The sequence below is a fragment of the Gouania willdenowi genome, chromosome 19 (assembly GCF_900634775.1).
Source record: "Gouania willdenowi chromosome 19, fGouWil2.1, whole genome shotgun sequence".
NCBI lineage: Eukaryota > Metazoa > Chordata > Actinopteri > Blenniiformes > Gobiesocidae > Gouania > Gouania willdenowi.
The window spans coordinates 15,411,886-15,436,668 of record NC_041062.1 but is presented as its reverse complement, the minus strand read 5'-3'; the positions used below and the strand labels follow the sequence as shown (position 1 = coordinate 15,436,668).

Genomic DNA, 24,783 nt, shown 5'->3' with positions numbered 1-24,783 from the left:
CAACATAAATACACAATTCGACAGAAAACATAAAAATCCCTATGTTATTTCCTGTATTAATGTTCAGCTTGGTCATTATTGAACTAACCAACTAAATGCTGACATGAACATGGATTATGTGGCCCTCAGATCAGACACAATCACATTTTTGTGATACCAGCTGCCCATCTCTGTTTTATAGCATTTATTTTAGTATTTATTAAACATGTCTTTATTATTGTGTGCATTCCTCCTGGCATATCTCCAGTCTAAATGCTATCCTGGAATACTACTACCTAATACTACTACTATTTAATTTCGTTTTGTTTGATTTTATTTGATCATATTTTATTTTATTCATACACTAAGAACAAAGGGTTTGTGTAATTTTGCTGTAATTTTTTTTAAACTTTTTCCTGTTATTGCATTTTTTTGTCTGTGTGTTTGATTGAAGTCGTTTTGTGTGTTTTCGAACTAATTCTGTTTGTTGTTGTTGTCATTCTACACGTTTTTCTGTCTTTTGTATATTTCTTTGCTATACAAATGTGTTTAATTGTTGTTTTGTGGGTTTTTTATTGTGTGTTCGTGTGTTTTAGAAGTCATCTTGTGTATTGTGTTGTTATTCAACACGTTTTTTCTGTCATTTTTATAAATGTCTGTTGTCAATTTCTCAATTTCTGCGTGGTTTCGCCCCCTAAGCTTTCCGCGCATGCGCTGTCGGTGAGGGCTGAGTTGTGGAGGAGCGATGGCGGCGGACAGCGCGCTGTTGCTGTCTCTGGTGGAGGAGTTTGTGTCCGGGCAGCAGGACAGCAAGGCCAAAGATACAGCTAAAGGTAAAAGAAGATGTCTTTTATTCATTTAGTCTTATCGGACTCGTTTACACAGCGGGTCATTTGATAGAAAGCCCGCTGAAGGTGGAGAGGATGCGGTGTGATGGTTAACCAGCTAAGTTAGCTCCAACATCCTGTGCAACGTTACAAACACACGACACGACACACGTCTGCTCACTTTATCACGGCTAAAGCACAGCTCGGTTCTTCACACAGTGTTTTGCTGCACTGTCACTTGGTTTGAATCACGGACTACACGAACTTTATCCACATGCTTCTTGCTAGCTGCTGTTGCTGCTGCGCGTGAGGCAACGTGAAAGTGTGCTGCTGTCAGTGAACTCTGTAACCTCACCTTTGACTCCCCAGTACAGCTAGTTGACCTGTTGATAACTACTTAGTGTGTGTTGCAGTGTGTTATCCATTTAGGTCACTACACTGTTTTTCTCTACAGGTGTCAAAGATGGACAGTTTACTGTCCTGCAGCTGGTGGAGGCTCTGGGGTGAGTGTGACAATAACTTTTAAAGAACATTAATTTTAAGTTTTTTAATGCTAATGGATTAGGGCTGGGACAAACGATTGTTTTTTTTTAAATGTGTAATCTAGCGAGATATATATATATATATATATATATATATATATATATATATATATATATATATATATATATATATATATATATATATATATTTATTATTATTATTATTTTTTTTTTTTTTGATGCATCGATTAATCTGTCGATTCATTTTTACAGTACGATTCGACTATCCATTATCTCCCCATTAATTGACTAAAAGTAATATATACATGTTGATTTACAGATCTAAAATAAAAAAATAAATAAAAAATGAATTCCTTAACATTGCAGTATATGTTTATTGCTCTTCAACTAAAAATTCCCAAATAAAGTTCAAGTAAGTATATAAAAGTACAAAATAATGCATTCAGAGTAAGAGGTAGCACTCAATAAAAAAATAAAAATTGCAGTAGGAGCCGGCAACCTGTCATGGTATCCTTCCTCAAACAACAGAATCAGATTTTTTGTGCTAATGCTAATACAGAAAGTGCTTTTCCAACAACAACAAAAAACTTTCCTTTTACCTTAAGAGGTGTGTGTGCGTGCGCTGCTGCTGCTCCTGATGTCACGGCGGGTGTTTCCTCCTTGTACCGTCGACGTGCTGCCGTCTGTTTACACAGAGGACCAGGGTTACGGGGAACAGCTACTGTTTGGTTTCGAGGATGCATGCGCGGAGGTCTTGCAGTAAACGGTCACATGAATGGCCAGTAAATAAATAACCGTGTCACAGTTGGTGTAGGAATCGGGCCACATTTTTTCATCCCACCCGAACCCGACAGGCATTCAGATATTTATATCTGAGCCGGACCCGAAACTGAAAGTTAAAACCAAATTTTTCCCTCATACAAATTCTATATTTACGTTTGTTTTAGTGGTAAGCCCGCTTTTATTAACAAACAACTGTTAATATCAACATTAGAGCAGCGCACGGGGCAACAAGCAAACGTCAAACACTAACAGGGGCGCAGTGCGCGCAAGAGACCCAGTTGATCTATTTACATGATCCACGTATCAAAGCTAGGGATAATCCATGTACTTGTGAATAAAAAGGATGGGGGCTTCATAACTCTACTCCTCTGCTCCATGATCCTGCCCGCAGTGCTGCAGCTGTGCTAACTGCTACACTTGGTGCTGCAGGAAAGGAAAGAACGCTGCGCGCAAGGACACTATGTGACGGAACCAGACCACCAGTTCTAAATATCTGTTCGAACCCGATTACGTCGATTACCATCGGGCTTCGAACGGGTATCCATCCCCTAGTCACAGTATCAGCTGTACTGCTATGAAGAGTTCACGCTATTCTTACTATGCCAGCTTGGCTGATGACTGCAGTTACCCTGGTGGCTGTCGTGTCGCTATGGAGTCTTATTTTTTTATCCTACGCTTTGCTCCTTTAAGCACCAGCTATAGAAAAACATGGTAATAGAGGTGTCAAACTCATTTTAGTTCAGTGGCCAAATATGCACCAGTTTGATCTAAAGTGGGATTCAAAACTAGCAATTTCAACATTCATATACCCTAGTTTGCATTTCCACTTATACATGTATTTAAGGTTAAGGCAATATATCCAAGCAATAAGTGACATATGTCAGTAACTGTAGGATCGACCATGAAATTTCCATCATTTTAATTTTGTTTTTTACCATTTTTAATTTAATTTGGGGAAATTTTGTGGAATATTTCAAAGAAAATTTTTTACCAATTTGAGATTTAAACGGCTGCTATCATATAATATAAGCATGGGAAAACTGTGAGTCCTGCAAATAATGTGGAGTTTTGTTGAATTTGTGTGTTTGACCTGTGATATCTACAACAGCATTTATTCTGTATTCTACTTTATTATTGCTTGTCACAATATTGTAAATTAAAGCTGCAGTTTTCATATCTGCTCACACACGGTCATGTATCAGTGCTTAAATTAGGAATCCATCTTGGTCCTTTTTATCTTGCAAAAACTAGAATAATATCTTCTACTAGCCAACAGCTTTGTTAAAAATCTACCTCTTACTATGAAATTTAGTAACTGTTTGTATTTTGGTATTTTTTCCCTCTGTAGACCATGTCTGACCAACTCTCAGGCACATACTCGGGCCAGAGGAGTCCAGCTTCTGTCTGAAGTTTTACTAGAGTGCTACGAAGAGCTGACAGAGAGAGAAGGTGCGTCTCTACTATTACTATAGTCTAGTACACATTGATGGATATTAATCCTTGACGGCCTGAAACCATTCGTCTAATAAACCGACTAAATCGAATCAGAAAATGAGTCGAAGCGACTCATGTGAGTCGATGCATTGTTTGTCTAAAACCACAAGTAATTCAGTTTAATCCAATATAAAACTAAAGCTACCTTGAATAAAGACATAGAACCACCCATCCCGTACTTTCTTGCAGTTTTAAACATTTTTTATGTTGTTATATTAAAATCAATAAAAATGTAAACAGAAAAATTTAAACAAATTGCATAAATATATGGAAAACCACATACAGTAATGTTTTCTTTATTTAAAATAAGTGGTTTTAAACGAAATAAGTTTTTTGGTTTCATATTTAAGGAAGTTTTATATGTTGTAAAAATGAATTTGTTTAGTCTTACTTTGTAAGTTAAAAAATAGAATATAAAAATGTTATTGTTGTTGAACTTTGGAAGAAAACTTTTGTTTGACCTCAATTTGTGTATAAAAATGCACTGTTTAGTGAAACACTGTTTATTTAAGCAATCTCGCTTATTAGGTTTTTATTGAAGTAATGCCTATTGAAAAGATCATGAGTTTATTACTTTTGTATTTTTTGTGGAATAAGCGCAAGAAGCCTAAAGACGGCAAGAAGGAAGATTTCTCTTACATGATTAATTGATTAAAAATGTGATAAATAATCGATTGCTAAAACTATACAATGCCTTAAAATAGTGTATAAGTATCCTAAAAATTGTTAGTGACATTTACTGCCCTTATATGACCTCATATAACAAGTTGGCGTTTGTTTGATACTATCCAGTCAATATTTCTAAAGAGCACCCAAGAATATTTTGATTCTATTCACAAAAATGATTTTTAGGAAACACTAAAGTTGTTGTTTGGTCGTCGGCTTCAGCTGACTGTTTGTATAACCCAGAAACAGAATTTTTTTAATGCAACACATTCATTTTATTTGGATGAATACTGTAACACTGAAATAAAAAAAGATTACAAAACATTAAGAAGTAGGGATGTAACGATTCACTCAACTCCCAATACGATTCGATTCACGATTTATTTTACAAAATGGGACTGTAGACAAATGATGACTGAAAAATATTCCTTTATTTTTTTTTGGGAAAAAAAGAAAATACTGTACTATTTTCCTTTTATTTTTCAGTGTCAAAAGAATCCCTTGATAAACTATTCAAAACAATGCAATTTAACTAAAAATAAATCTTGAATGAAATAAATAAAAGAGTAATACAAATGAAGAAGAATCCTATTAATTTAAATTCTGGTTCAATAGTAAACAATGCAAAACTGAATAATAGTTCTTTTTCTTTTTAAAAGTGCAACTGAAAATGTATTTTGTGCCTTAACAATTGGACTTTAAAAGAAAAAAACAGTCATTGCACTGTATTTACGTCAGATATTTGTTTGAACCAGCAGAGGGTGCTGGTAACCCAGTGGTTGGTTGGCATGCACATATTCTTGCAGTGAAGAAGAGATGCTATGCTAGCAGACAGAGCTAATAGAAAAACGTGACTTTTACAGATATTCACGTAATATTACAGATATTCTTTCGGTGTCAAAGGGGTAAGGAATCATTTATGAACATGTTTAAGAGTAGAAGGCGACCAGAAAGAAAGTAGTAGCAGATTCCGCCCGCCGCCTACACTTCTGGACAAGAGAAGAACCGTGATACCTATGAATCGATTTTTAACTGCCTTACGATTAATCGTTACATCCCTATTAAGAAGCATCACAAACATGAACTTAAATGTTGTCCTACCTGATGCTGTGGGTGTTGCACCATTCAGCAGCTGTAATACGTTTCTCTGTCTTGTTTCTGTAGTGGAAGTGCTCATCGCCTTCTATGAGAATCGCCTTAAAGACCATTATGTCATCATACCGGCTGTGTTACAGGGGCTCAAAGCGCTGGTGAGTGATGTGAGGTTATCAATGATCTGCTTTGAGTTATGGGGTAAAACTCTCTCTATGATTGGCTATTGGAACACAGTGGATAACATTACATGATCAATTCTTCTTTGGCTTGTGTCGAGATACTTCCTGTGTAGCAGCAGAGACCAACACTGTGTGACTGTCTGCATTTCTGCTCATTATGTCCCAGACTAAGTGCACTGTGTTGCCTCCTGGCTCAGCCGTGTCCATGCTGCGCTCTTTGTTCCAGGATGTTCATGTACAGGTAAGACCCACACGTTACTATTTAGTGTTAAAGTAGCTCGTTGTTCTTCATCAAAGAACTGAACTTAAAGCTTTGGCATGGGAGAAGGAAACAAAATGTAAAGGACAGGACAGCAGACGAGATCTTGAAATTTCAAGTGACAAAAACATGAAAAAGTAACAACAGAAACATAATTAAAACCAAAAGAGGAAAAAAGAGACTGGAGAAACTAAGCAAAAACACGACCAAAAACTACTATGCCTTCATCAAAAACAAACATGAAAATATGAGGAACAGTAATTTCACAATCTCGAGTATTATATGTGATTTTTTGATAGATTGCATCTGAAATTCACTTCAGATAATCTTTAACAGGAAAGAAGCTGGAACATTTTTTTATTCTCAATCAGAAAAAAGTCTCTCATTTCTTGCTGACTTGGTGAAAAATCTTAAACTTTTATTGAGGAAGTGAATGTGGCGTAGTAACCATGGACCATAGACATTTCTCTGTTTCAACGCACCTGAATTATAAGGAACCACTCATCATTATGATCCTCTATTGAAGCAGGGAGGCATCAAATCTCGCAGATTAGCATAGCTGGACCTCCTTAACAAAAAAGTTTGCATCACGACTGCCTGTGCAATTAAAATTCATTATTATTAACTTGGTTTGAACAACCTCTCATTTTTTTGTAAGAATTTTGTATTATCAGATTTGTCTGTGTGTGCGCGCGCGTGCGTGTCTGTAACCCAGGGAGAATAGCTGCTACTCTGTTGGCAGCTACTGGGGATCCAAATATATAATAATAATACATATATACAGTATATATATATAGACATGTTTCACTACTGTCCATATATACACTATTTTCTTTCTCAGATTTTTAGTATTTTAGTAGTTTTTTTTAATTACGTGCATTGCTGGTTGAGTTTCAATTACATGCTATATTCCTCTTTATTTATGTTGTGTTTTCTCATGAATCTGTCTGCACTCAACTGAAATATTGTTGTCATTTTGTTTGTTTCCAGTCTCTAATGCTAGCAGAGCGAGCTTGTGTCTACAACATGCTAATCAACCTCATGGAGAGCAGAGAAGTCGGTAAGACACGACAAACAGCTGATTACCTGTATCGCTGAATATCTTCTAAAACAAGCGTGACTAATGTCTTTTCTGTAATTAAGCAGAATTTATATTATTATCAGATTTTTGTAAGTTTTGTTGCTGCATTTGTTTTAAAAGAAACTGTCGAGCATTTGTTTACCTTTTTTTTTCCTCACAGAGCTGAAAGGTTTGGGTGCAGACTTTGTCTTTGGTTTTGTCCAATCAATGGATGGAGAGAGGGATCCTCGTAATCTCCTCCTAGCCTTCCAGATTGCCAAGAACCTTATCCGCAGAGGATACAATCAGGGTGAGAGCGCGTGTGTTGCTTCATCTGCATTCCTTTGACCTTTTTGTTAATATTACAGCTCGGTAATGCAATTGTTGTTCTCCCATTCATTCATTTCTATCTCGCTGTCACAGGTAAATTCACAGAGGAGCTGTTTGAAGTGACTTCCTGTTATTTCCCCATCGACTTCAGCCCGGTGAGTGTGTTGTTTGCACAGCTGGTTTGGAACAAGAGAGGATGAAAAGTAGGAGCGATTAGCAGACATGGCATCACAGACCTCCTGTGACATCCTAAAAACATCTACAGGAAACTAAACCACCTGGACTCATTTATTCAGTCATTTAAAAAATGTATTTTCTAGATTCTTACGCTTAAGCATCAGCCATGAAGACACTTGGATAGTTTGTGGACATTTATTCTATGAATCACCTTAAAGATACAGAGAAAACTAAAAATGTTTGATCAGGTAAATACGGTGTAGTGTAGGCCTCATGGATCAATAAATAATAGATCATTTGCTTGTAAAAAAAAACATGTAAAAGGTTGAAATTGATGCTTGAATGTTTGTACTCTAAACACTGTAATTGACATTGTCAGGAAAGTTTTGCACATTGTATTTTTTTTCATGGACTGATAATTGCAACAAAACAATGACGGGTGTTTATTTTGGGGCTTTCATAGAATTATCTGAATCTGTCCAAATTTGAATGTCTCATGGAGTACGGTGATATCACGAGGAATACTGGGAACAAACTGGAAAAAAAACAATGTTCTCAAGGGATTCACTGTCCTCCTTGTCTGGTGGAGAAACACAAGTAGTCACTGTTAGAATGAAGTAAAAAACTTCTCTCCATCCTTCTATGCCAGTGGTTCCCAGTCTTTTTACATTTTTGTCAAATCATGTGTACCCCTTCTTCATATCATAAGTACCCTCTCCATAATTGCATATGCTTTTTCCTTTGTAGAACAATGGGTTCTCATAAACCCATAACTGTGGACCGAACATTGGTTCCCTTAGACTTAATTTACAAATTCAAAACAAAGAATAGAATTTATAGGGTGTCCGCATTTTTTTCACAATGATTTTTCAAAACTTTTCCTAAATATTTTATCAAATTTCCATGAATTAGTTTAGAACCACTAAGATCTATTCAAGACCATTAGAGCGCAAAAATGAGCAGGCCTTTCTAGTGTACTAGTGTAACAGAGGTCTGCGCATGTACAAATAGGCTATATTTCCAAAAGCGTTAAATTATTCCATGACTTTTCAAGACTGGAAAATTGGTTTTTCAAATTCCATAACTTTTCCAGGAATTTCATGAAGGTGTGGACCCTGAATTTCAAGTAGAATTTTTTTTTTTTGAATACCACGCAATTTTTATGTGATGATAATAATAATAATAATAATAATAATAATAATAATAATAATAGTAAGTAATAAGTAAATATGGTATCCTTTGTAAAATGTAGCTAATTATTGTCTCCTGTTGTCAGAAGTGTGATAAAATGGCCTTTATAGCATAAAATAATCCTGTTTTAATAAATTACAAGAAAATGTAGTATTTTATTGAGCAATAGTACTGTTCGTTTGTGGTGAATTTATTAAAAAAAATTGCGTAAAAAGGAACTACGAACAATTCACGATTATTTTTAAATTAATTGTTAAATCTTTTCGAGTACCCCATGCAATGTCCTCCTGTTCCCCCAGGGGCACACGTACCCCTGTTTGGGAACCACTGGTCTACGCGACTCCACATTATGCAATGCGCAAAACTGAGTGTTTACTGTGGAGACAAGACAAGTCAAGACAAACTTTCAAGCAGCAATTTCAACCGTTTACATCTTTTTTTTTTCCCCGAGCAAATGATATTGGAGATACTGATCTGAGGCCTACACTATGTATTTATCTAATTTAAAAATTATCATGCCTAACAGCTTTAAATGCAAAATTAACACACCAAAGTGTATACGTCAGTCAAATGAATTGTTTTGCTCTAGTGTCTCCCACCGAAATGTTGTCAGGTAACAGCTTCACTTGCTTCTTCTTTCACAGCCCCCCAACGACCCCCATGGCATCACCAAAGAAGAACTAATCCAAACTTTGAGGGACGTCCTCACCGGAACCCCAAAATTTGCAGAGGTTTGTTGTCTTTTTGTTTCCTTTCTTTGTGTTTGGAATAAAGTCCCGGCGCCTCATTTATGAAACGTTGCGTAGAATCCAAACTAAAAGTGAGCGTGGGCTGAAAATCTGAAAATGTGCTGCGCCAAAAAGAATTCCCATTTATAAAACTGGGGCGAGCTCACCGTCACGCACTTTTCCCTTTATACGTCACTGCCCAGCTAGACGGTTGCACAGGTGAATACACTTCATATCCAACACTCACATTCTGCCATAAATGTTCAATGCAGAGGAGCTCATGAATAGTTTTTACATCAAGACGAACTGCTGACCAATGGGATTCTAAGATCATTTATGGCAGAAGTGACAGGGAAAAGAACATGTGCTTGTGATTGATGGAGGTCAGAAAAAGAGTATTCATTTGGTTTCACAGTAGTGACATCACTTGGTAGATTATATGCACATTCAACAATTCACGTACATGCATTTATTTTCACTCAGAGCCTTAATATGAATATATTTGCATACATGGACCTCACTGTTCACATCTGTAACACTGCAGGCTTGGTTATTTTTTGATCACATGGATCATATGCTACGGTTATAAATGAGACTGTTACTGTTCTCTTACAGTATCTGTTACCTTTACTCATCGAGAAGTTGGACTCTGATGTTCAGAGTTCAAAGCTGGATTCACTGCAGACTCTGGTGAGAATGTCCTCTCTGTTAAAGTACTTATGTGTTAAACGGCACCTTGGATTGAAAATCTTAGTAGAGTTCACCCAATGTGGTTGATGATGACACTGTTATTATTTGTTTCCTCTCAGGCTTCGTGTGTGTCAGAGTATGAACACAAGGACTTGGCAGAATTCCTTGAGGGCCTGTGGACATCACTGCGCAGAGAGGTCTTTTATTTATTTAATTTATTTATTTGTGACTATTGACAATGAGCATTAATGGACAAATATGTAAATATGCCAGATTGTAGCCGCAGGCAGGTTGATGTTGTGTACGACAGAAATTACATTAAAAAAACAGACGGCTCCAAAATCAGACAGCATGGACAGTACAATAAAATACAAATACTCAACTATAACAACATTTAGTTTAGGACAGACCAGAAATAAAGTGACCATTGCAGCTAAAGTGAGTAAGGGAGACGATAAAGTGAAAACGTGCTAATATTTTGTCTTAAATAAGAAATTGCCCTTAGCCTGGTTGGTTACTGCTAAAAGCATTGCACACAACCCGTGGCCTTTAGTGTCCGTGTGCGCGTTTCCTTTTAATACGCGTCAGCCAAGTTCCTGAAAGATAATTATGAATGCAGCTTCATGGGAACCATCTTATTTAATTTATTGTGGTTTAATATGAGTTATTTGTGGTTTGTGTGAGTACCAGTCCACAAGCTGCTGGGCCTGTACTTGACCTTTCCAGTTCTGCCTTTGGTCACTGCTGGGCAGAACTGCAAGAGTTTTGGTGGTGGAGGAAAGTCTTACGCACTCTTCTTTATCCACTGACAACATGCAAGCAGGTGGTAGAACACAGCAGAAAAAGAATTTTCCATAGCTTTCCACTATGTGCAGCTTCAACTGCTTGTAAGTTTTCACCTGCTGGAGATGATATCTCTGATTATGTCAGCTTGCACTGACTAGTTTTTACATTAAAGCTTGTTGTTCAGCTAGAGTTTGAGTTGTTACTGTCACATACTGCCTTGCTTTTTAGCCTCATGTGTATTGTAAACTATAAGCTGGTGGGGTTGTGTAACCATCTGTCACTCTCTGTCTTTCCACTGCAGGTTTTTCAGACCTCCAGTGAGAAGATTGAGTCTGCAGCCCTCGCTGCTCTCACCGCACTCACTTCCTGTCTGTCGCGCTCAGTTCTCAACTCTGACTCTGAGGATTCCCTCAGCGCCTTCATGGACCTGGTTCTCAAAGGTGGAGTGCTGCCTTGCTGCATGGCAATGAGCTTAACATTAGGTTTTGATTAAATCCAAACTGACCTCTGAACAGAGCGAGCTTCTCATACACCAGAACCAGGGTTGGGGTCAATTACATTTTTCAATTACGTCTTCAATTACAACTCAATCATGAATACGGTGACCAACATTTTTAATTAAAATTACAACTATTATTTTTCCACGGGAGGTGGAATTATTAAAGTTCAAATCTAATTAATCACAATTACTTAGCCTGAAAAAATGACCTGATAAAGCGTGACCTTCCACTTGTGCTAGCTTTCTGCTAGCATCTGTTATGATAACGGGCCTGTTTGACCCATGTCTTAAATCAGCTGTAAAATACACTGAAAAATATTATTTATCATCTATCTCATCTCTTGGTTACCTTGTTAGGCTTTCTAATCCATCAAAAATAAAGGTATATATATTTTTTCTGTGGGCTTCTGAGCCTCTTTTCCGTCAGTGTACCCCTAGATTTAAATTTATTTAAAAGAAAAATATAAAATGATACTCAAGAGAACTGACAGGTAGTGGGAAAACTTGGTATTAAAGGTCCCATATTTTTCTGTTTTTCATCAGTTTCACACTGCTGTCAAAGGTCCAACAACACTGTATTCAATATGCATTACCCTAAACTCATCCGTGGTCCGGATTTTCAGCTGTCTAAAAGTCGCTCCGCTGAGCTCTCCTCAGAACAAGCTGTTTGCGTGCCTGCACCTTTAAATGCTATTAGCTGGGACAGAATATAGGCACTTATGTCGATTTGTAAAACCAACAACAGAGAAATTTGCGTGTCTAACTCTGAGCGACGACATTGTGAAAAACTACTGCTATCTCACCACTGGACACGCCTAACTTCACCTCGGGGATGAACCCCCCCTCTCGGATGTCTCCTATCACCGCTCAGAGGAGGTGGGCCTATGAAAATGGCTCCTTTGGTTGCGTAACGACAGGAGCAGAATCAGCGTGTAGGATCGCCGTTTTACCAGTGGGTGGGCTGCAGTCAATGCAGGAATTGCTTGTTTTCCTCATTCTGGGAGTTGGCAGGATCAGGGAGGACCAGTTCATAGATGTAGAGACCAGAAAAAACTTGTTTTTCATAATATGGGACCTTTAAATATATTTTAATGACTGTTAACTACGTATGTGTGTAAGCCATAGAACTGTAACATGGTTTCCCAGTTTTGTGTTTTAATTAAAATGTAAATGACAGTTTTTATAGAGTAAATATTTGAACTTGATTGCAATTCAATTATGAATATATCAGCAACAGATGTTTTCAACTACAGTTACATTTTATAATCACACCATAATTGTAATGAATTATCATTTACGCAATTACAATTAAAAGAACCTAGAACCCATAAACACTCTGTTTCCATCTGTCATAAAGTAGGACTTTTAGTGTGATGAATGGGTTTTATTTATGCTCATAGTGTGATGTTGTTCCAGACTGCAAACACCACCTGTGTGAGCCTGACCTAAAGCTGGTGTGGCCCAGTGCTAAGCTGCTCCAGGCCGCCTGCAGCGCCTCCAACAGGGCCAGCCACATGGTGACTGCAGCCGTCATGCCAGCACTCATCGAGCAGTACAACAGCAGAACACAGGTCTGACACACAGCAACACATGTTTAGTCGTCGTCAATGATGATTTCTAGTCATAATGACCCTCCATGTGTGAGCAGTGTGCGCACAGAAGAACCCTATTGGAAGTGGTCCAGCGATTCGTCCAATCAGTGAAAACGTGCCAGTCTTCAGACAGCGGTGGGTGTCGACTTCATTGATTCTCTCTTTTAAACCCATTTGCTCCTGTCTGACAGCTTCTGTTAAGTTCCATATGAAGGTAGATATGTTACAAAATGGGAGAGCTCGTAGAATGTGAGGTGAGAACTTTTCGAGTGTGATGTGAAACGCGTGAAATGAATGTCACGTCACAAATGACGGGAAAAATGTGAACCTGTAGAGTTAAAATTTAAACCCAAAGAAAATATTTGCACATGCGCGATCCGAGTGTGAGGTCACAGAAAAAATATTCACAAATGTTTAGACTGATATTTCCACGAATAAAATACAAATGCAATCCATATAAATAAAATACAAAATCCAACTTTTACTTTACTGGTGTTTTTTTTCTTTTTCTCGTGACCTTTATCCTTTCTACTGGTAAAAATCTGTTTAGCAACAGCTGCGAAACTCAAGCAGCGCAGATTCATGCAAGAAAAGTAGTTTGTAGGGGCAGATTTGAGAAGTTGTGGTTGTAAACGATAATTGGCATGAGTAATAAAAAAAACATGTAAGTAAATGTTGGATTTTGTATTTTATTTGTACAAATTGTATTTTGTTTTTGTAAATATCAGTCTAGGCATTTTTGAATGTTTTTTCTGTGACTTCACATTCAGACCATATTTGAAACGTGTCTTTGGGTTTAAATTTTAACTCTACAGGTTCACATTTGTGACATCCCATCATTTCATTCATGTGTGTGGATTTCTTATACATCTTATACACAAGCTCACATCACATTCTACGAGTTCTCACATTTTGCAGCATATCTACCTCCATAGTTCCAGCTCTATATTTGTTTTTATTCATGATAACTTCAACTATCTGGAGTTTTTCCCAACAATGTCATATTTTTTTCCCCTCGTTGTCCCTGAAGATGTCAACATGTTCTCAGACTTCAGAGAAGCTCTGTGCACCATTGCCTTTTCAGCAATCTCTGAGAGTAATTCAAACCTGCAGATTACTGCTGCCTCAGTCCTCACGTCATTAGCTCAGCAAAAAGGTGAGGTTGAATTTAGTCTGAACTTTTACAGCCACCATCACATGTGTCTGACGTGTTCCTGCTCTCTGACTCAGGCTTGCTGTCGGAGGCCGACATCCAACGAGCTGTCGATCACCTGTGCAGACTGTTGCTGATAGAGGATGACGACAGAGTCAGGTCAGCTCAGAATTTGTTTCCTCCATGTCAGTGGTGGTTTTTTGTTTTTTTTTTTAAATCAGAAACATACATCTGGGCTCTATTCTGTTTTTGTTCTGCAGTCTCGCTGTGGTGGAGTGTGCAGGAACGTTAGCAGAGCTGCACCCAGATGCCTTCATCACCACTCTCATCCCTAAACTGAAGGAGCACATGTTTTCTGGTTAGAAAGTCACAAGACATTTTTTTTGCAAGAAAAGAACATTTCTAATAGTGTAGGAAACCAAATGGCTGTGAAAAAAGTAAAAAAAAAAAAAAACTTAATTTACCTGGTAGTTGAGTTTGCTTCTCTTTCATTCAGAACCCATGGATCAAGACAGAGAAGCTTCTGAGCAGAATACCCATCATGCACTGCGTCAGCGCTGTTTATCCGCTCTGGCTGCTGTTTCCACTCAACCTTGTGTCGTCAAGGAGAGCACGCCTGTCATATTGCAGGTTCTCAGTTCTGCACATAAAGGTAATCAACGTGTGTATGTCCAAAATAAGGGCTGTAGTTTATGGATAATGAGGTTGTGAACAATAAACCGATACGGCCGTGTATCCGGTTTGACAAGTCAGAGGTACGGCTGCGTCAGTAGCCGTATCTAGTGACATGGACCAGGTATCGCGAGACTAGCAATCGGTTGACGAGTGCCTGTGTGAATGGATGTAAACACTGGTAGGAGCGCCAGCGAGTCAGGTTTTCAACACGCCAACCAAAGAGAAATCTAGCTTGGAACGTATTTGGCTTTTACAAGAAGGACTGAAAACTCAATAAAAGCCGTGCAATTTGTTATTTGTGTAGAGCTGCTCTGAAGTACACTGGTAGCACAACAAATCTTGACCGGCATACAACAAAAAAGCACAGCGACAAGTAGGGTGAATTTTTCAAACCCCATAACGCTAAGCAGAATCACGCTATTAATAACTTCTATAGATAGCTCCGCCCCAATTCTGCACGAGCTAATCACGGCATCAATAACCCATTTTATCACTAAGGGATTATTTCCGTATAATATAGTGGACTGAAAGCCAAGAGATGTTTTTTTTTTTTTTTTTTTTTTTTTAATGTATTGTTTTTTCTTCTCATTTTTAATATGATCTCAACCACAAAAAGAGAAAAAATGTTCACTTAGCCTTAGCACTTAGTCTTTTTTTTGGTGTCCATGTCTATCGGTAAATATAAATTAATTTGACATATGATTCTGTTTGTCTTTTGACTTGGATATTTGATATGTGATCTTTTACAAATTTGATACTATGCGATATATAATACTATGAGAATGTTAGTTTTTATAGAATTGGCTTCTTTATTTTAAAATGTCTTTATCGGCAAATGTTAACCAAAATTTTGGTTCTGTTAAGCAAATATATAGTTTTTTAATCAAATCGTAACCGGTGTATATATATCTAAATGCTTATTGAATCGTCTATCCCAAAGAGATGTACAACCCTAATGGATTAGCAGCTGTTTGCTGCCCATGTTTTGTCCTAATGTCTCCCATGCTCATGTTGTGTTTTGTCTTTCAGGCCATGGTGGTTTTACAGTAGAGGAGGTGGTGCAGGCGTGCTGCTGCCTCCAGAGGATATCAGAGAAGGTGAAGGACACAGAGGAGACAGGACGGTGCTTTCATGATGACATCATCCCACGCCTGGTGGCTCTGACGCTCCAGGCCACGCTGCAGGGTAGATTTCTTCTACTTCCAACCCTCCAACCTTATAATAATAATAAAATATATATTTATAGAGCACTTTTCAAACAATAGTACAAAGTGCTGTACATAAAATAAAATTCACAATTGATAATGAAATTTACAGGATGAGAGGAATGCTATCTTAGAATCTGTAGGTTTTACAAAGAGTCCTGGTTCTCTGGCAGAGAAAGGGCAGTATTTGGATTCGTAACAGCTGGTCTGGTTTACCACAGCTGTATTAATCTAGTATATATAATACTAAAATCTGGCTCTTCAACAGTTTGCTTTAATGCAGCAATGATTGGCTTCTACATCCTTGAGGAGAACACAGAACTGTGTCCTCATGTGTCAGCGAGAAAACAATAATGTAACTTTGATGGTTGCACATGCTACCTTAATGTATATATATTTTCTCTCCACAATTTCCTGTGCCCCACATTACGTATTCATCAGTGCGAAATGGATTGGCATTAACTAGATGTAATTGTTATGTTTTAAATTAATCATGTGTAGTATTTACCAGGAAACGTCTGTGTGTTGCAGGTGAGAGTCCTCTGGCACAGGAGGAGGTCCTGTGTGCACTGGTCCCAGTCATCAGCACGTCCTGCTCCAGACTCCAGCCCCAGTCAGTCTGCACTGCTTCTATTAACAGACATACTTTAACTTGTGTGACTACATTAAAACCAGTTGATCAGCTGTTTCTGCTTTGTTCAGACTCGAGTTTTATTTTTATTGTCACAAAGCAGTTGTGGTTTCCTTTTGTGTGTGTTTAACGCTGACAGGTTAGCAGCGCAGACCGCAGACAGACTTGTGTCACTCTTCCTGGATGGAGATGTGTCGTTTTTACCAGACAACTCCCTTCCTGCAAACATCTGTTTGCTCAAGGTGTGTGTGTGTGTGCGTGTGTTTACTAGCAGTAGTTATTTTTTCATTCCTGATTCATCGGTTTGTTTGTCTAATTTTCTATTGTGGAAAAAAAACTTGCTTTATTTACTGTTTATCACACTTTTTATACACACATTAATACAGTGCGCTTTAATACAATTACACAGCAACAAAAGAAACAAACAATTGAGAACATATAGCATTATTTTTTGTTGTTTTACATTATTTGTCATTTAAATACAGTTTTTTAGGCTTTTGTGATGTTTTATTGTAATTGTGTTTTGGGGATTTTATCTAATTTGATGCTTTATTATTCTTACACACAAAAATCTAAATGATCCAAAGCAAACTCCCAGAATGCACTGCTCCCTCACATCAGCTTGTAATCTTGCTGGATTTTTCTTTCCAAATTTGATCATGAAACCCTTGGTGCAAATCCCTTCCAAAACAATGAAAAGCTTTTGGTAATATTTCATTTTATCCTGTAAAAAATCCAGTAAAACTATTTGATTGCAAAGACAGTTTAAGGCAGTGTTTTTCAACCTTGGGGTCAAGACTTCATGTGGGGTCGCCTCGAGTTTAAATGGGGTCACCTGAAATTTCTTAAAAAGATTTTTGATTTTATAAATTAAAACACACAATCTTAAACAACTGTATTTCTGTACCTTCACTTTGTGAAATATAAATCTAGTTAAACTAAAATGCAGTAAAAATGTTTTAACTGAGCTCAGACTTGAACAAAAAGTCATTCTAGAAAAAAAAAATCTCTTTGGCGTCGCCACAAATTCAGATTGTCCATTGTTTATTAACCACAGTAACTTTTCTATGATCCTGTAGCCCCAGAAGCAGCATGATGATTCCTGTAGCCAGTCCCAGTTGGTGTGTCTGCTGATGGCGTGTGTGTGTTCCTTGCCAAAGACTGTAAGTTTATTTTGATAAAAACAGGAAATACCATCTCTGCTGCAGCGTGTGAAGCTCAAAGTGTGTTTTAATCTGTAGTTGGAGGTGCCGCAGTGTGATCGTCTGCTGTTGGAACTGGAGGGGCTGAGCTGCACCAGCCTCCACCCGCTCTCCTACACATCAGCAGCCAAATGCTTCGCTGGGCTGGTCAACAAAAGAGCACAAGGTGAGAGGGTTTTAGTCTCCACTGTGGAACTTTAGTGGAATTTTATTCTTTTTTTTTTCCCTAAGACCAGTTTAAGTATTGTTTCTTTTTCAGGCGACTCCCTTAGCCTGCTGATTGAGAGGACAATACAGAGAGTGTGCAGTGAGTTGGATTGTTCGTCGTCGTCTGTGCGCACACAGACCTTCACTCTCCTGATCTGGGTCAGTTCTCCTTTGTCCTACAGCCTGTACAGATCATTTCAACCACCAACGACTAACCCATGTTAGTGTTACTGATACAGACTTATTTCACTGTTCTGGCATGTGATTAGTACCAAACTCTCACAGTGAAATCTCACATTTTAAACATTATTTCCCCACATGTTATTTACAATGTAGATGAGTTTTTCCCCCCAGAGGAAACCATTTTAAATAAATGTCGCTGAACCAAAAGTATTTAGTCTTTATAATATAAACAGATTAGAATGGATGCAAAATAAGGTGCTTTAAGGCATATTGTAATTAACCCGATTGTTCTGATCCTAATAACAATTGTTTTTATTTAATCACAGCTGAAGTGTCAATCAAATGAGTATTGATAATGATAAAATATAACAAAAGGAGATGCATAGCACACACTTTGATCATAACCCAGAGTTCTACTTCCTTCCATTAATGACAAATGAAGTGATCCATGAGATATGTTAAAACAAAGTTTAAAAAAACATAGAAAGTTCCTGCAAATGGTACAAATGGAGTTAACTATGATGAAATGCTTACAGAGGTGTTGCTTTCTTGTTAAGTCTATATTTTGGGCAGATGTACTTTGAATGACGTACTGAGCGTGTGTGAGTGACATCCTTGGTAACACAGCCGAAAAATAGCTGCAATAAGATTACCGTAAAAGGTCATTTTAATTAGTTAAAATGCACAAATCTTTTTTTCAGTCTATCTTAAGAAATATAGGACAAAGTGCATCCTAAATGGGTTCAGTAAAGGATGCACAGTTTTATGTTCAGATATAAGACTGTATTTTAAAGTGTGGTTGGCAACCCAAGCGGCAAATCATGTGTGAATCTGTAGCGAAATGACCAACAGTGGCTTTCGAATTCTGCACCCACCGGCATTTTCAAAGTCTGAATTCTCGTTTCCTGGTCAGTGCAACATGAAAATCCCTCCTCCGAAAAGTTCCAGGCCATCTTATGAATCGCATCAAAATGTCGAAAGGAAATAGACGACGTGTAACTAAGCCTTAAAACGTCAGATTGAAATGGTGATACCCTCTTTTGAAGGGATATTACGTCTATTTGAAGACTAAACGTTGATATAAAAGACTCCAAAGGTGTTTCTGACACAAATTATTGACAAAGTGTTGTTATTTAGCTTTAGAGTGATTATCTAAAGTGGACTCATGTGATGGGTTGGTATTGTTTCAATGCATTTTTTAAAAAGTTGGTAAACTGTAGCTCTAAGACGCAGCAGTTGTTTGAATACCATCCTGTCTGCAGGTTTCTAAAGCTTTACTGCTGAGATACCATCCTTTGACTTCAGCTTTCACTGACAAGGTAACACACACACAGACACTCATACTGGTTAATGTTTCACATGGAAACTCTAGATGGGAAGATCATTGGCGACATGCTTTATTTACTAAGTGCTCTCTCTAATGTCGTGATGCGGTTCTACGAAGAGTTTGATGGTTTTCCTTTCCCGGTTCTAGAGCATTTCTTCCTCCACATGTCGTCCTCTATTGCAGGCACAGTACGGGAGGTGATGTAGTGCATTTGTTTCCTCTCCACAGCTTACACTTTGGCCTGCTCCCACAGTCTCATGGAAACATTAAAAAAATGGGGTGAACCATATGCTTCAGCCCATTTATGAGCATTAAATATCAAGTCACACTTAACAGTACACGGAGGTACCACAGGCTGTGGAGGCCTGGAGCTGCTACTGTTTCTTGTCGTCCTTCCACAGTAACGTGAACCTCAGTTTCTGGACCTTAGCCAGGGGTCGGCAACTATTGGCTCCCTTGCCCCTCCCCCGGACCAATCACTGTGCCCCACTGATTTTCAAGTTTGTCATCAGATTCACCCAATCCGTTGTCATTCAACGTAGGTGATGCACGATCACTGTGAATTCTCAGTACACGAAAGAGAAAACATCTGGGTGCCAAAAGATGTAGTGTTGATCTTACTCAGTATAAGATCTTTAGCATTGTTAGCGCTATAGTGAAGCTCTGATCAGACACTCCTCAGTCACATTAGCGCTCTGAAACCAGCCTGAGCGTTAACAGCTATATGCAGCAGTCATTAGCTGAAAAGGGCACCAGTTCCATCATAACACCAGTCAACCAGCTTTACAGCAAAATGTGCTCACAGTGCAAACTGGTTCCTGTTTTTAAATGGAAAAACATACAAACACATTGAAAGAGAGAGGACATACTTATTGATAGTGTGTTTTATTTATTTATTTATCTAGTAGTTAATTGATCTGTGTCCCTCAGCCTTTCGTTTGTTTGGTGGGCGTGGCCTAAGTCTCTGTAATGATGCTATAGGTTGTGATCCTCGCCCTGGAGAAAGTGCAAAGTACACATTTTTTTTCTCTCCTGCAGATCTTTTCTTTGCTTGATGATGCTGAGCTGGGTCCGATGGCAGCAGACAGCTTCTCTCTGCTCATGAGTGATTCTGCAGACGTCCTTAGCCGAGGTTGCCATGCCGACGTGCGCATCATGTACCGCCAGCGTTTCTTCAGCGAGAACTCCCACAAACTGGTGCAAGGCTTCAATGCTGCGCCTCAAGGTAGACCTGATGTTTGGTTTGAATTTAAGTCAAAAACTAGAAAATTTGTGAGTTAGGATGCAGGTGCTGGCTCACGTCATACTGCATTAGCTTAGCATTAGCTAGCTTGAGCATTAATCTAGCAATAACATTAGTCTAACATAAACACTAAACTAGCATTAGCCTAGCAATAGCATTAGCTTAACATTAGCACTAACCTAGCATTAGCCCAGCATTAGCATTGACCTAGAAAAAGCATTAGCCTAATAATAGCATTGACCTAGCATTAGTATTAGCCTAACAATAACATTAGCACTAATTTAACAATAGCATTAGCCTAGCATTCATATTAACTTAGCATTAGCAATAGCATTAGCCTAATATTAGCATTGACCTTGCAATAGCGTTACCTTAGCATTAACACTAACTTAGCATTAGCATTGACCTAGAAACAGCATTAGCCTAATAATAGCATTGACCTAGAATTAGTACTAATATAACATTAGCATTAGCCTAATAATAGCATTGACGTAGCTTTAGCATTAACCTAACAAGATAATTAACCTAGAATTAGCACTAATCTAACATTAGCTCTAACCTAGCATTAACAATATTATTAGTCCAATATTAGCATTTACTTAGCATTAGCCAAGCAATAGCATTTAACCTAGCAATAGCTTAACAGTAGCAATAAGGTTGAAATGTGTTGAACATATTATAGCTGAACATGTGCAACATCCTTGCAAATGTAATGTATTGTAATATGTATGATTTTGTGAGTGAGTAATGCCATTTTAATCAATTTTTTTTTGCCATTTTAATCAAATTTTGTATTTGTAAATGGTTTCTGTTGCATGTTTGCTATTTGAACCCCAGGAAGAGTAGCTGGTTGCCATGGCACTAGCTAATGGGGATCCCCTAATAAAGAAATAAACAAATGTTAAAGGTTGAATGGTTTGGAATTTGTCTACAAAGCTTTTAAAGGTAAAAACTGAAGCAGCTCCACTCTAACTTACTGAGCTGAAAAGGGGATCGGAGCTGAAAAGTCAATACAATTTCACATAAGAATTTATATTTCTGAAAATATTTTAACGTTTTGATAGCTTATTCATCAAAATCGGACAAACGGTGTGGGCGGAGTTAATGCAGACAGAAGAAAATAAACGGCGAACAATAGTGGGAATGCCTCCTGCATCATCACTAATGAGACGAGACGCACAAGATTTTAATCTGAAGGAGAATCAATGTCATTGTTTGTTTATTTATTTATTGTTGTGTGATGCTGTTTCTACCAGAGAAGAAGCCAAACTACCTGAAGGCCCTGTCCAACATCGTCAGTAAGCTGCCCCAGCAGGTTCAAGTCACAGAGCTGCCAGCGGTGAGGAGGAGAGCTCAGAATGACCCAGAGTGCTGAAGCTTTAGCGTGATATGATGTGATGATGTCTTCCGTCCAGCTGTTGTCTCTGCTGCTGGAGGCTCTGACGTGTCCTGATGGAGGCGTCCAGCTGTCGACGCTGTCCTGTCTGCAGCCCGTCCTCATCAACCCTCCACAGACCCTCATACAGCAGCTGGAGGCCCTGGTCAGCAGGCTGCTGGTCCTCATCAGCAGTGCACAGATGGTCCGTGAGAAATGGCCCCAACACGTTGTCCCATTCATCATGTGACTGTATCATTACAGTGCAAACGTGACCTCTTCTTTATTGACAGAATGTTCGGGTCGCCTCACTTCGATGCATCCACACACTTTCCTACTTCCCCGTCCATGAGGTAAAACCAGATGTATATTAGTGTTCTAAATTAGGCTTGGGCGGTAATACGGTAATACCATTTACCGCCGTGTGATGAAATAGCAAATGTATCAGTTTCAATACTGTTTTTTAAAAAAAAAAAATGCAATGCACTTATATAGGAGATAAAGATTATTTATCAAATATAATTTGTTTAATGCCTAAACATGATTCTATGTCCAGCAACAGGCTACAAAAAAAAAAAAAGCTTTAGCTGTCAGTGACTGAGAGGGACAGAATTAAGACAGGCTTGAAGCACAAGCATCCACTATTGAATCAATCCTTGGATAATCCGTATATAGACCGACTGCTGTCTCCGGCGCCGCGGGCGCACTGTGTACGTGTGTTTGACGTGCTCGTTTCCCCTTGCGCTGATCTGATGTTGACATTAACAGATGTCTGTTAGTAAAAGGAGGCTAAAACAAACGTAAATATGTCATTTGTATGAGGAGAAAATAGGTTTTAATTGTCGGTGTTTCACTTTTGCTTTGTCGGGTTTTGGTCAAAGCTTGAATAAGGTTCATATCATAAATGATCTATGTTTAAAAGCAAATCGGCACGACTAAAAGCCAAAACTAAATATGTCTCAATGCACATAAACCATTCACACTGGAGTCTAATACAGGTCTCATTTTAAATGGTAATGTGAACGGACAAACAAAAAATTGGATCTGTGTTTGGTGTTCGGTTACTGAACAGTGAAGGCACAAGTCAGAAGTTTTGGTGACGCAGTTTGAGCCTCACGTTATCATTTTTAATTAATGACGGTAAAATAAGGACAAGTTAAAGGGAACAGCTTTTCTCAGAAAACGTTTAAGATAGAATAACCAAATTTGGTGTGTGGTTTCAGGGCATCAATACCTTGATGGAGTTCGAAAATGAGAAGCGTGTGTGAGGTATCTTCAAAGGGGACAGCTTTTCTGAGAAAACGTTTAAGACATTTTCTTATGTATACGTCTAAGTTCTTTGATTTATGACATTTAGGAAAAGGTTGTGAGTTAATTCTCCTCAGTTTCAGTCACCACTAAGCAGGAATATTATATACTTAATTCTAAGTTTTCTGTTTTTGGGAAGCAGAATACCTGCAGTTCAGCTCAGAAACCGTCTGTCATTAGGTCAAAAATGTTTTCTCCATTCTGTGGTTTTTCTCTTGTTGATGCAGGTTCTACCATTCCGGGCTCGAGTACTGCGAGCGTTGGCCAAACCTCTGGATGATAAGAAACGTCTGGTGAGGAGCGAGGCCGTCATAGCCAGAGGAGAATGGTAAGGATTACTTAATTTATTCCTTCTTTCCAACATCACAAGTGCTTAATAGTGCATGTGTTCATCCCTCTCCCAGGTTCCTCTTAGGCAGTCCTGGTGGGAGATGATTTTGCAGCCTGAAGAGCAGAAAACTAAAGCTCTTCTTCATCCTTTAACCTGTTTTTAACCATTTGTATCATCAGAAATGCACAAAACATGTGGACACATGAACTGTCTGCCTGGAGCAGTCTTAAGATAAATGATTGTGAAGACTGGATGTTAAGATGCAGTGTCATTGTTTACTATTTGCTGAGAATAATAAAAAAAAAAACAAAAAAAAACTGACTTTTTTCTCAGAAAGAACCTCATTATTTAAATGGGATTTGCTCAGTCCATTAGATAATTTATCACGGCCTTGTTTTCTGTTTGTATCTCAACAAAGACATTTGTCTCATCACATTTTTATCTCATGCTAATATTTGCCAAGAAATTAGGCCAAAGTTTAAGCCTGAGTATCAATAAAACTTCACTTTTTTTTAATCTCTAAGCCTACAAATGTATGAATAAAAAACAATTCAACAATAAATTGTCAAATTTTATTGTTCTAAAAAGAGTAATCAAACTGGAGCACAGGTTTAATTGAAATGTTCTCATGGTAACAGTTTGTAAAAGCTCATTTGAGTAGTTTTTGAATGAGTCCATTAGACTTTGGGTTTTTCTGGCTCCTCTTTGGCAGCAGAATATCACCAACACCTCCTTATGTAAACAAACACTGTCTGATACATAAACCAATAACACACATGAACAAAGTGAACACCAATGTTGACAATGTGTCCCATATTTTAGCCAAAGACATGAGATTTGAAAATGGAACATTAAAGCTGTAAACAGACAAGAAGAAAACATAATTTACAGGTTAAAAAAAAAAGAAAACTAGAAACATGATCATAATTCCTCACTGTTTTTTTGCTGTTGTGCAAAATCAGTTTACAAAAGCCTTTTATTTATATATATAATCAATCCATGGCTGATGTAAATAAAAACAGAATCTTTAAAATGGATTTAAAAAATAAATTAATTAATTTAATTACAGATATTTCCATCCATATTATCCAGGGTTGGGGTCACT

The 24,783-nt window shown here is 38.0% G+C and overlaps 1 protein-coding gene across 1 annotated transcript; it reads left to right on the top strand.

The window, feature by feature from the left end:
* The first annotated feature begins 703 nt into the window (after positions 1 to 703).
* mms19 (MMS19 homolog, cytosolic iron-sulfur assembly component) lies at positions 704 to 24,131 on the top strand. The gene is made up of 31 exons (XM_028476959.1): positions 704 to 812; positions 1,261 to 1,309; positions 3,441 to 3,541; positions 5,417 to 5,502; positions 5,693 to 5,767; positions 6,776 to 6,845; positions 7,027 to 7,155; positions 7,269 to 7,330; positions 9,188 to 9,274; positions 9,887 to 9,961; positions 10,081 to 10,158; positions 11,049 to 11,187; positions 12,663 to 12,817; positions 12,895 to 12,973; positions 13,869 to 13,994; positions 14,069 to 14,150; positions 14,252 to 14,349; positions 14,488 to 14,643; positions 15,696 to 15,851; positions 16,403 to 16,484; positions 16,642 to 16,744; positions 17,582 to 17,665; positions 17,744 to 17,870; positions 17,964 to 18,070; positions 19,357 to 19,413; positions 20,460 to 20,646; positions 21,921 to 22,003; positions 22,080 to 22,244; positions 22,333 to 22,392; positions 23,575 to 23,675; positions 23,752 to 24,131. The coding sequence occupies exons 1-31, from the start codon at positions 725 to 727 to the stop codon at positions 23,780 to 23,782; spliced, it is 3,078 nt and encodes a 1,025-aa protein (XP_028332760.1). The 5' UTR covers positions 704 to 724; the 3' UTR covers positions 23,783 to 24,131.
* The last annotated feature ends 652 nt before the right edge of the window (positions 24,132 to 24,783 follow it).

What these genes read in the sequence shown, in the direction of transcription:
- mms19 (XM_028476959.1), top strand. Translation starts at nt 725, where the DNA reads ATGGCGGCGGACAGCGCGCTGTTGCTGTCTCTGGTGGAGGAGTTTGTG. An exon ending in TCCCCATCGACTTCAGCCCG is followed by an intron (nt 7,331 to 9,187) that starts GTGAGTGTGTTG and finishes CTTCTTTCACAG; the next exon opens with CCCCCCAACGACCCCCATGG. An exon ending in GTCATAGCCAGAGGAGAATG is followed by an intron (nt 23,676 to 23,751) that starts GTAAGGATTACT and finishes TCCCTCTCCCAG; the next exon opens with GTTCCTCTTAGGCAGTCCTG.